The sequence below is a fragment of the Sycon ciliatum genome, chromosome 3, assembly GCF_964019385.1.
Source record: "Sycon ciliatum chromosome 3, ocSycCili1.1, whole genome shotgun sequence".
Taxonomy (NCBI): Eukaryota; Metazoa; Porifera; class Calcarea; order Leucosolenida; family Sycettidae; genus Sycon; species Sycon ciliatum.
Genome location: NC_088645.1, coordinates 19744782 through 19756953, shown reverse-complemented (window position 1 = coordinate 19756953; position 12172 = coordinate 19744782). Strand labels below are relative to the sequence as shown.

Below are 12172 nucleotides of genomic sequence, written 5' to 3'. Positions count from 1 at the left end.
CCAGGTTATGTCTTAAAAAAAAGGAATTTTTTAAAGACCGGGGGATGCATGCAGGGCGCGATAGTGCGGGTTCGAATCCCAGGTTATGCCTTAAAAAAAAGGAATTTTTTGAAGAATTTATAACAATACTACCTTAATGTCTTGGGTGCCTCCTTTGCACCATGGCTGGTAGCTCGGCCTATTTAGCTCGTAGCTGTACTGATGAGGCCTTTATGGCCGAAACAGCTTGCTGTCTACAGCATTGGGTAACATAAAATACCTATGCTTTTTTTTTGTCTAGGTCATCAAGGCAAAACTGCATAGCGTAGGGCCCTGAGCTTCCAAGCTCTCTCGTTTCTAACATACGCGAACTGCTCTCTGCATATAACGTTTTATCACTCTTCTATATCGACCTCCACTAATTCTCGTGATCCTTGACTGGTCCTATATTACCCATATCGCCGCAATATCGACCGCTTGTATCGACCACTTAGGCATTGTAATCTTTCGACTTTGGAGGGACTTAGAATTTTTCTCTCCACTTCAAAAAGAAAAATTGAAAGAAAGAAGACAAAGGAAGAGAACAAGCAGGATTCGAACTCACAACAGTATGAATCTCAAGCAACCCCTTATACCACCCAGCCACTGTGCTGCAGATGCTGAACTCTGTTGTTCTTACAGTCTTGTACCCAAAATAGGCAACATCCCATGTACACTATAGTACAAATGCTATACTAAAAAGGTTAAAATAGCTCCTAAAGGTTCAAATTTTGGGGTTATGGCAAAGGAATCGTGATAAATAGGATATTGACCTCGACTTCGGTCTATATGGGAAATATAGGCCTCGTAAAAGACCTCGGCGGACCTCGGTCTTTTACTCGGCCTATATTTCCCATATAGACCTCGTCTTGGTCAATATCCTATACATATTTCTCCAAATTGCGTTGAAGGCGGCGCACTGTGATGTTTTCGAACAGTTTGGCCAGGCCGGGTAAGGGTGAAATAGGCCTGTATTTCGTGGACTCCGCGAGGCTGCCTTTGTTCTTGAACACAGGAATAACTGTTGCTGATTTCCAGGAAGGCGGAAAAGTGCCTTCATCTACACTATAGTTGAACAATGTTGTTAAGGAGTCGCAGAGCAGGTCTGCGCATTGAGAAATGTCCAAGCTCGTTATGTACCGGTCTGCTGTGGCACTCTTGGGAGTTGCCAGTACGACCAGGGTTGAAACAGGAACTCACCAACCCATCCAATGGGTCTTAACCCTAGGACGGCCACCACTTTCAGTACTCCTAGAACGGCCAAACCGTGTCATTTGACACCTGCATACATTTCCATGTCTAAGACCTATGATATAGGTTATTATACTTTGTTGTTTTCAGTGCTGGCTATCACTAGCGGCATTTATGATGTACACAACAACACTTTAGGATTCACCCAGACACTATTGTCGGCCGTACGCAACTAAAATACGATGTACGCGTAACGGCAATTGCGAAGGATGAACTCAATTACTGGCAAAACTTCAATTACTTGCATAGGAATTTCTTATAATCACAGAGTTACAATAACAAGCAATGTGTCAACGTCACTGAGCACATGGGGAACTGCTTTTCGGGAATATGTGCTTTGGCATAATCGGATTACTCGACCGTCACGATGAATAACACACAGTAACAAGTACAAACATGGACTGACCACTTCGAAGTATGAGCATCATTTTTTCTCCAAACTGACACATATGCTGCTAGACATGGTTTCAAGATTAGGCTAGTAACGACTGCATTTTAGACTATTTCAAAGAGGTATGCCCTTCTCTTCTCCTTGGCTGGCACTTAGCAACCAGATGCCATGACTATCTACAAGCTTATTGACCAGTGCAGGAATGAGCGTTTTCTGGATGTGCATGAACTAGCAAAGGTCTGGGATATTGTGAAGGGGTTGATGCCTGTCACATCTATTCATTTATGTAACCGCCTTGCAGGGGACATCTTCTGGAATAGTCTTTGTTGAGTAGATCCACCACATTCGATCGAAATAGTTAAGGACATATCTCGTCTTTTGCTAGAATTGGATTATGTGGGGCTTCCTACTCTCACCATGTAAAACATATGGCTCTAGGTGGTCTACACTAGGCGGACCATTGATAATTCTTGCTACTTCTACCTTCTACGTCTACCGTCTTTGCATCCTACACTGTAATCTTGAAAACTAAATGCAATCCGCGATTATTGGCAATGAGGTTAGATGATAGTTCACTTCAATTTACCAAATTGGTTCATACTGCAACTCTTTCTTCTCCAACAGTTTCTTGACCAGTAATGCATTGATGATGAAGTTATCAGTTATTACTTAGCAATCAGCTTCTGCAGCATCTGGGGCCACTAAAGAGAGAGAGAGAGAAGGCATCCCAGCGGCTGCCTACCCGTTTAGCCTGAAGCGGGGGAGGAAGAGGTTTGGTTCAAGAGCCTTATTAGCTCGTCAAGAGGTTAGAAAGGATTATCTACACAGCACCATGCTTGCGATAATGCGGTGTACCATCTCCAGGTTACAGAGTTGCGATTCCTCTTCCTCAACACTATCTATTTTGGGGTCTCCACCACTCCTGCAACTGTTTCTGACAATTCCTTGTCTGGACTATCCCGCAATCCTCGTCCGCTCTCTGGAGGCTCGTAAACCTCAATATATTCTAAATCCACAGGTACTCAGGTGTTGTGACCGTGCGATTCGCCCTCATATGACAGAACAGATCCACCACTGCCAATGGTCACTACACTTGAACAGCCATAAAATGAAGATAACGTGGGCAATTTCGCTTTCATGATCATCAGATTCATGCATGGTAATAGGCGACATCTACTCTAGTATTTCCTTGGCCGTCAGACCGCGATGGCTCCTCTAGGGTAATTTACAGGAAAATGACAGGGATTGGGCAGTATCAAGGACATTAGCTGAAGAGTGTTTGTGTAATCTGTGCACTAATAGTTACCCGCCCCAAATTCGCGATTCTCGCCCGACGGTTGTATGTTGATCAAATATTTTGTCCTGTATTCAGCGATTTTCCTGCCCATGCACCTTTTATTTTGTCTGGTTGGCATACGAGAAACTCGATATGGCTGACGCCTTCGAAATGTGTTCATATTCTTTCCATCTAGCTGCAATAATGACTTTTTATAGTGCAGGTGTCAAATGACACTGGTTGGCCGTTCTAGGTATACGTACTCGCCATTATGGTACCTCGTCAATTACAAATCAAATATTTATGGCAGACGAAAGAGGACTCAAAATTAGGAATAGTCACAAGATTTGAGCTTATTCTGATTAGCCATATTCCGGTAATTCCAAAAGTTTGACTCGCGCGGTGTCAAATGACACCGTTGGCTGTTCTAGGGTTAAGCTGCTCCGAGATCTGGTGTTGTGGGACAAGGAAATATTGAGCAAGAAGCGGTGCTTTCTTGCAGGTTTGCTGAGTGGAAGGCTCGATGGACGCCTCGTGTACACTCGATGGCAGTCGTGAGTCGGTCAAGCGAGAATTCAAGTCGGTAGAAAATGCGCGAGCTCCCACGTTAGGAGCAACACACAATTCAATGAGCGACACCGACTCGCGCTGCTATCTGGTGTTAGCCAGATGTTTGTCGCACTAAAAACGGAGCTTCATTGTAAGTTTGTATCTCTGGCGATATTTTGTGCCTGGAGTGCACTATGTAAGTGATACTCTTTGGGCACAAACCTCCTCAGCCTACCCAAGCCCAACTGATGAGGGGTGAATTCCCCGAAATTGAGCAGAGAGTGTTCCTGTCTTGCAGGTTTGCGGAGTGGAAGCTTCGATGGACTTCCCGTGTGCTCTGGATTGCAGTCGCGATTCGGTCAAGTGAGAATTTAAGTAAGTGTATCGCAGAAGTAGCAACAACCTCTTCTTCGCTTTTATACAAGACTGCCACAAACAATCATAGTGAAAACGACAAGGGTTCGACTGCGTATGTGGCGAGATGGAAGAGGTACTGTGACGTATTGTAGCTATACCAGTACCTTCCACACCTTGCCGCAAACTCTTTTCAAATATCTTATTAAACTTAGGGACGACTTCTGATTTCCAGCAGGGCTTGGCTACAGCAAGAGTAGATAGCTATAGGCAATACTCGTTCGAGGTGCGTATTGTCTAATTTCCAAGTCATTAGAAAATCTAATGAACTACAGACGGGCATAGCTACAGTTAAATACCTGCAAAATCACAGCCCGTGTGCGACTCAACTGAACGTTGAGTTCCACGCATCTGTAAGAACGCCACCGCCCTGTATAGATCAGGCTTAAGATGCAGCTCCTAAAGAGGCTCGAGGTGTGTTTATCAGACCCGACACAAAGTGGTCAAAGACCGAAAATCCTGCTCGCTTTGATCCATGCTTTCCTCGTGCCAGGCCACCGGCTAAGGAACATATGGTCATTGCAGTTAGATAATAATAAGTATTGCATGGTACCAGCAAGCGAGACCAATGGTGGTTTCAAAATCTGTCAGAACTATTTAAAAAAAGACAATGAAAAGGCAGTAAATGTCCGGTGGCTGGGTGAATTACACTGTATATGCATGACTATGAATGACGATGAAAAAAAGCAACAATATCAATGGCAGCAGCGACAACAACGACAACAATAACAACAACAACACCAACAACCACTCTTGTTCGCGATGGTGCCATCATGAGAATGAAGAATTCAAATTAAAAAAAAACACAGCCACAACAACCTAAAAACAGCTACAATGTCATGTATCTCTACTTGCTTTCGTGAGAATAAAGATTTGAAACAGCAGCAGCAACAACAAAAATACATCAACGGCAATGACGACGACAAAAATAGCAACACACTGTATAGAAAAAGAGCTGCTGCGCTGATGAGTTCACAAAGGACGAAACAGTGCTGTCCGCAGGCTGAGAAAGAGAAGAAATATGCACGAAATGCCCCTACTCATAGTACATGTATCCATTGTACGGCTATCCTCACGAATCGGTTCAGACAAATCCCGTGGCAGAGTTGCTAAGATAACCCCTCTGCCATATAGCTAAAAGCACAATTACGAACAGTGCAAGGGAAGAGCAAGATATGGCAATGGCAGCTATGGTATGCTGGTGCCCGAACGCAATAGCGTCGTTCGTTGTCAGCGCAATCGCGCTAGTTACATGTGTGTCATTCGTACCGATTGTCCCGTGTATGTCATTCTTACGGGTTGTCCGGTGTATGTCATTCTTTCCGGTTGTCCCGTGTATGTCATTCTTACCGGTTGTCCACGCTCTGCTTGTACTAGTTGTAGGTCTTGTTTCTGTGCTGAATGCAGTGGTCTGCGAAGTACACGGACGGTAATGTCCGTTATGCGTGACAAGTTGGGAGTCATCAGGGTAGTCATGATCCCTGTCTCTACTGCAGCAACCGTAAGTCCCAATCATGTTGACACATGTCTTGTTCGATGGACAGAGTGTACCACTTTGTTGCGTGGAATTGCATTCATCCACATCTATAGAATGGGAATGAGATGACGCAGAGAAAACATCTAGGTATTATGCAGCAACGTAATCAACCAACTGGGATTTTTTTTGGTATGTTGTGATTTGTAGATCATATTCAACCAAACAGATGGTGATCAGGAAGGCACAGTGGGTTGGTCAAAGACCATGATTGAGACACGAGAGGTGCCGGGTTCAAGTCCTGCCTGGGAGCGGCTTTTCCAGCCGCGCTCCAGCCCAAAGTCAACTGGAAACTTGTGCCCAAGCACAAGCGGTACATGGATGCAGCTAATGGAGTGTCTGGGCACTTGTGCCAGTGGTTGTGAGACTTATCCACTCACCCCCACCGTTAGGCGTTGAATCTGCCGCTAGGATTTACCAGGTGTTAGCGGCCATCGTGAGTTCCCTTCGGAAACGGACACGATGATAAACTCTTTTTTCCAACCAAACAAAGTACACCTGAGATGTTCGAATAACCATCAGTTATACAGTGGACATGCTGAGCGCTAAATGTACGTTGCTTTATAGAGATGAGACCTAGCATGGACGGAACAGCTAGCAGTACGGATATTGATTATTTATAGGAGATGTACTTCTGCTAACGGAGTAAAAACATTTGTCAATGTCTTACCAAGTCCCCACTGTAAAGTACGACGATGCAGGTAAAGTAAAACCTGTCACTACCGACCACACCTTGGTGCAGCGGAAACTGTCCTGGTATGGCAGGATTCTGCTTGATTCAGGTACATGTATACACATTCGATCCACAACACTTTGGTGCATGGAAAATGTGTTAGGTTAACGCAGGATTCCGCTTGGTAAAGGGTCTGACAAACACAGGTTTTACTGTAGTTGTATGAATTCGATGACATTGGGGAGACGGTAACACATTGACGCTTTTCTACTTATATAAGTAGTAAAGAAAAGGACCATGGAACGCCACTGACGGACTGTACTGGCGTTCTACAACTAGTTGGCTATCGGCTCTAGCACATATTGGGTACATTTCTACTCTTTTTATGAGTAATATCGCAGTTTTGTCTCAGAGGAAACTATTTCTACTCTTGTTTTTACTTCCGCTTATCAAGTCCCTAACCCGCCCTGCTTAGGTCGAATATTACCCTTTTATACAGCACATTATGCTAAACCCGTTATTTTTGTGTATATCCTGTTTCGCAAGGTGTCTGTAAGGTAACCTAATGTCACCATATGAGTTAACCATAAGTAAAGCTGCAATGCACTCCTCAATTCAAGACAAAAACTCTTCATTTTCATTTACATTTCTTATCCTTCTCTTTAATCTCACTGTCCATGTCACGATTTTCGCCCTCAGCACAGTATCGGTATCCGAATTTACCCTCCTTGTTTCTTATGTCCAATGTTCTTTCTGTGTCCAATGTATTTTGTGTCTAATGTACTTTTTGTGTCCAATGTATTTTTTGTCTTTCAACATGATTTAAAGGTTGGTGTTCTCTTAAAAAAAAGCCCCTTTCCCTGCCATGGACGCGTTAACGCATTTTTTTTCTCAGTATGAGAAGATGGACCATGGGCGCGATTACGCGTTCTAACTTGGCTTCACTGCACAATGTACACTGTACATCGCAAGTTATAGACGAGAGTAAACACTCTCATAACTCCCTCAAACTACTAGTATCTCGGATTTCTCGAAATGAGGCTATGGTGGGATGAGTTCTGGGCGATAGGACAAAGTATGACTGAGCCGCAACAAATTGAGTAGGAAGAATGCACGAATTTAACTTTTTGGCGATCGATTCCAATTTTGTTCCCGACTTCGTGCGGGCTAGAGCACTTCCTTACCAACATGAACCACCACCACCAACAACAACAACAACAACAATAACAACAACAACAACAACAGCAACAACAACAACAACAACAACAACAACAACAACAACAACAACAGAAACATCTCTTGTCGGCCACTGGCTATCATGAGAATAAAGATTTGAAACAACAAAAACTGTTGAGCATTATCACTACTTTATGCAATCTACGCTAGTCCACTGCTGCTTACCTTCAGTGCGCAACACGAGGCTTTCAACGGCACATTCAGTATTCTCGTTTCCTTTGGCAGTGACTGTAAAGTATCGACTGCCATCATTTGTGTCCTTTGGTTGACCCATCACAGTGGCGGTGCGTTCATTCACATTGATCGTACTCGATTTCACCGGGCCTGAAATTTGTACGAAGGTGTTGTTCAGTCCAACCCAGCTGTAGTCTATATTATGAAGTTGGAATGTGCAAGCACCTTTGAAGGAAAACTCGATATTCTCTAAGAGGAGCGTGCATTCGTGGCTGAAGTTGAACGTCCACACAAGATCTGTGGCTGTCGACCCAGTAGACTCAGGCGGTGGTGGAAATACGATTGGTTTTGACATGCTTCGCTCTTCCGCCCAAAAACGTCCAGATTCAGGAGTGCATGTGCTTTTGCCTGAAACAGCACACAACCCTGCACAATGGCAAAGAGCACACATAAAGTATTCCACTGGTTTGAGGGAAAGATGCAAACGGGGAAAGATGATTCATTGACTGTTATACAATATAATTATTCCTTCAGTATGCCTCATTATGGGCATGAATGCTTGTAGAGGTCGGCAAAAAACTCCTTGTACATTTTATCTATGTTCACAGGTAGGGAAGTCAATGATGCCACAAGCACAACTACACATTGAGCATGATCAAGTTCGCCAGGATGGCCTCTGCCTGGTGCAATGTACATAAAGTTGTGGAAACGCTAGGGTAGAGTGACTAAAATCAAGCATGGTCTGCCATCTCTGACAACTCCCTGCTCAAAATGGCGAGAAAGGAAATGAAAAAGACAGCTATGCCCAGAAATGGCTAAGATGCTGAGCTTCTCACTAGATGCATCGATAAGCTTGCCTAATATTTCCATTCGTTCCATTTCTCTTTTTTTTTCACTTTTACCACTGCCCCTTATCTATGGGGTTGCTTCCCATACTACCTTTACCGTCGTGTACTTCCATATTCTATGAATAGATATATAAATAACTTGATGTCCAGACAAATCAGGAGACTGAAGGATGAAAACAAACCTTACAGTATCAGGTGGTCCGTTGTGAGGAGAGCCCCACCATACTCTTACATCTCGAAGTGCTGCAACCTGTGTCTGGCCGAGAAGCTAGAGATCGCCTGGGCCGACAAGACTCGCTCCCTCAACAAGAGGTCAGAGCTTGTGTCCAAGTGTCGTCATGAAAACAAGTTCTACCTCTGTAACTTTGCCCGCAAGGTCAAGTGAATCTAGCTGGTAGTCCCGCTGCCTAGTGTGTGTATGTGTGGGTATGTGTGTGTTTGTGTGTGTTTGTGTGTGTGTGTGTGTGTGTGTGTGTGTGTGTGTGTGTGTGTGTGTGTGTGTGTGTGTGTGTGAGTGTACGTGAGTGTGCGTGCGCATGTGTGAGTGTTTGTGTGTTTGTGTGCATGCGTGAGAAAGAGAGTGCGTGTAGGTGACTGGATAAGTGCGGGTGCAAGCATGTGTGCGGTAGATGTGAGAATGAAAGGATGAGTATTGTGTGTGTGTGTGTGTGTGTGTGTGTGTATGTGTGTGTGTGTGAGAGAGAGAGAGAGAATGTTTGTGTGAGATTTGGAGAATGTGCAGTGGCGTGTCCAGGATTTGGCTGAGGGGGGGGGGGGGGGGTTGCGGCGGGGATCAAGGCGGGATGGGGTGGGGGTACATGACATCATGCTTCTGTCCCAGGTCAGCCATTTTGAAAACCGATGTCAAGAAGCTCCTCCTGTAGCCCCCTTCTTCAACAGTTATTCACCCGAACGGCCCCAGAGACTGTTCCGGAGGATCAGCGCACCACACGGGGACAAGTGTCGAACTTTCTTCAAGTTCCCTTTCTTCGTGGGCCTGCGGGACGATCGACCATGATGTTTCGGGGAAGCATTCTCTGGAACGCTCTCCCCTCTGATTTTAGAGTGATACGTGTCCCTGGTCCCTTCCGAAAAGCTCTTTCTGCCATTGATATACTTACTTTGTGAATATCCTCGTTAAACTTTTATTATGTGCCATAAATTCCAACCTTCTCATCTATCAATCATTTGTTCATGCATGTCTATAAAATCAACCACGTGTTCCTGACTCCATGAAATTGTCTTTCTATTCTTTGCCTCCATGAAATTATTGTGTTTCTGTTTCTGACTCCATGAAATTGTAATAATACTCATAAAAGGACACACTTCAGGCTCATTACAAACATCTTGAAAGTTGTTGTCTTCACAAGTACACTTTCAAGCCTTTTCGTCAGGTGAAATACAGGTAAGGGAAAAGGAACAGGAACAGTGGATTAAATACAGTAAGAAGGTGGTAAAACAGCGCAAAAAAAGATGTATTTAATCCACTGTTCCTGTTCCTTTTCCCTTGCCTGTATTTCACCTGACGAGAAGGCTTGAAAGTATAAAGATAAAAGCTTCAAGATGTTTGTAATGAGCCTGAAGTGTGTCCTTTTTATGAGTATTATCGCATTTTTGTTTGAGAGGAAACTGTTTACCATGAAATTGTCTTCATCTAAATTTTTCCTTTTCTTCTTTTGGTCCTTTCTGTCTTATACTTCGAAGTATTATTATTATCATTTCTTGTTTTCGCTTGCATATCATCCCTTCATCATTCTGTGTGACCTGTCCTATGGGCAGGTGAGAAGGCATCTCTGCCTGTTCATTTGGTGAAGTAAAATAAACAACAACAACAACAAGCCGTACATCTCACACACCACGAGCCGTATTTCTGTACACGCATCAAAAATGTACATTGAAAACTTCAAATTTGCCGTTATGTGAGCGAATAACTGCAATTATTTATGCGAGTCCAACAATTTCTCACCGCTCTCAAAGCATCCTTTACATAGGCAGCGGTACTTGTAACTGTGCGCTGTTCTTCATGTTCTGGCTGCTCGCTGACAACAGGTTCTTCTACGTCTGGCGGAGTGTGACTGTCAGTCCGCTCCGAAAGTTCAACTGGAATAACAGCGACTTCATCACTCCCACTGTATCCTGTTGGAGCGGCAGCAGGAGTTGCGCCGCGACAGGAACGCTTTACAAAGATTCCAGGCTCTGCTGGCTAGAGCTTGGCCTTTTGGGATGTCCCTGAGACATCGAAGAAAAGCCTTCGAGTCAACCAAAACACGATTTGAACGATGATGATCGCCTGAGCCCTCGGCATTCGAATCGTGTTTTGGTTGACTCGATCGAAGACTTTTCTTCGATGTTTGTACCGTTGAAGACGCGTCGAGCGCGTCCCAGCAGGGATCACACTGTACAACAGTACACAGTCAAACAGTACACAGTCAGGTCACCGTGTAGCCGTGCATGCTCACTGTACGTAGACTCTACTCTGTAGACTGTACGAGTACTGTACTAGTCTGTAGCGTGCACAATCAACACCAGCTCGAGCACCGTACCGTGCAACCGCTTTTGGACAATCGTTTCAGGCCGCGCGCGCCCCGAGCCTAGTCTAGCTAGACCCGGCGCCCTGCCTTTTATTTTTCGAAACCTCGGTCGAAATTTTTGAGGGGGGGGGGCGTGCCCCCCGCGCCCCCCCCCCCCCTTAACCCGCCACTGATGTGTGTTTATGTAAGATTTAGAGAATGTGTGTGATTGTGTGTGCGTGTGTGTGTGTGTGGGTGGGTGTGAGTGTGAGATATAGAGAATGAATGTGTGTGTGCGTGTGTGTGTGTGTGTGTGTGTGAGAGAGAGAGAGATCTAGGGAATGTGTGCGTGGACGCGCGTGTAGGTGTATGTGTATGTGAGAAAGCCGTGGCTGGCTCAACGCCCTTGTCTCAGGGGATTCTGTCCCTGCATTAGCTATGCTTGTCACATGCTATGAGATTGTGTCTAATAATAAAAGGGAGAGAGTGTGGGTGAATGTTTGTGTAGTGGTGTGGGCATGTGTTGATTTGGCATTTGTCCCCAGCTCTATTCTATTATCATTCACGCCGGAACTACTGCTGCATAGCCCCAAGTCTGAAGACTTGGCAACTTCACGCCTGCACCTGACTCTTGCGCTATGGTACGCGTCGCCTATGACACCCCTCAGAATTTCCCACCTTGCTCCCCCATATGTTTTGGCTGCCCGTTTTGGATCGATCAGTTGCCTGATGATCGTAGTAATACGTGAAACTCAGAGTTGTAACAAAGCTTCCAAACTCTCTCTTGTAAATAACTTGATAGATAAGAATCTCACCTCCCATTAGCAGCAGTGCCAGTAGACAGTGTGCAGGATGTGTTGACTGACGATGCAGTAGCATTCTGGCCTGTGCCAACCCCCTCACGTTAGTTACGTCGAATACAAAGCCAAATGCTATTATAAGGACAATAATCTGAGCAGAGGCTGATCACGTTGTGGCTCCAATATCGTGCCTGTATAGGAGTGCTTTCCCCAGGGACCGCTTATTAGTTTCTTTACCATTCGTCCAAGCCAACGGTACAAACTCCACTTGGCAACAATTGCTTTCACGGTGGTGCCACCTGAAGACGAGAAATATACTTAAGCTTCATTTTCTGGAAAGCATGTACGCTAAGTGATCGCCTGTACTAAAACTGGCCTGGCTTCGATCGAAATGCAAGTTTGTTCGACAGACGATGAGATATGGTAGAACAGTTGTGAGCATCTGTTCAACTGTAATTTAGGAACAGAATCACGGTCTAGGCGGAACACGTAATAGTT

At 44.8% G+C, this 12172-nt stretch overlaps 1 protein-coding gene across 1 annotated transcript; it reads right to left on the bottom strand.

The window, feature by feature from the left end:
* Window positions 1–4401: 4401 nt before the first annotated feature.
* LOC135812551 (uncharacterized) lies at window positions 4402–11961 on the bottom strand. The gene is made up of 3 exons (XM_065325880.1): window positions 11690–11961; window positions 7508–7942; window positions 4402–5483 (listed from the first exon to the last, which is right to left on the bottom strand). The coding sequence occupies exons 1-3, from the start codon at window positions 11751–11753 to the stop codon at window positions 4984–4986; spliced, it is 999 nt and encodes a 332-aa protein (XP_065181952.1). The 5' UTR covers window positions 11754–11961; the 3' UTR covers window positions 4402–4983.
* Between the last annotated feature and the right edge of the window lie 211 nt (window positions 11962–12172).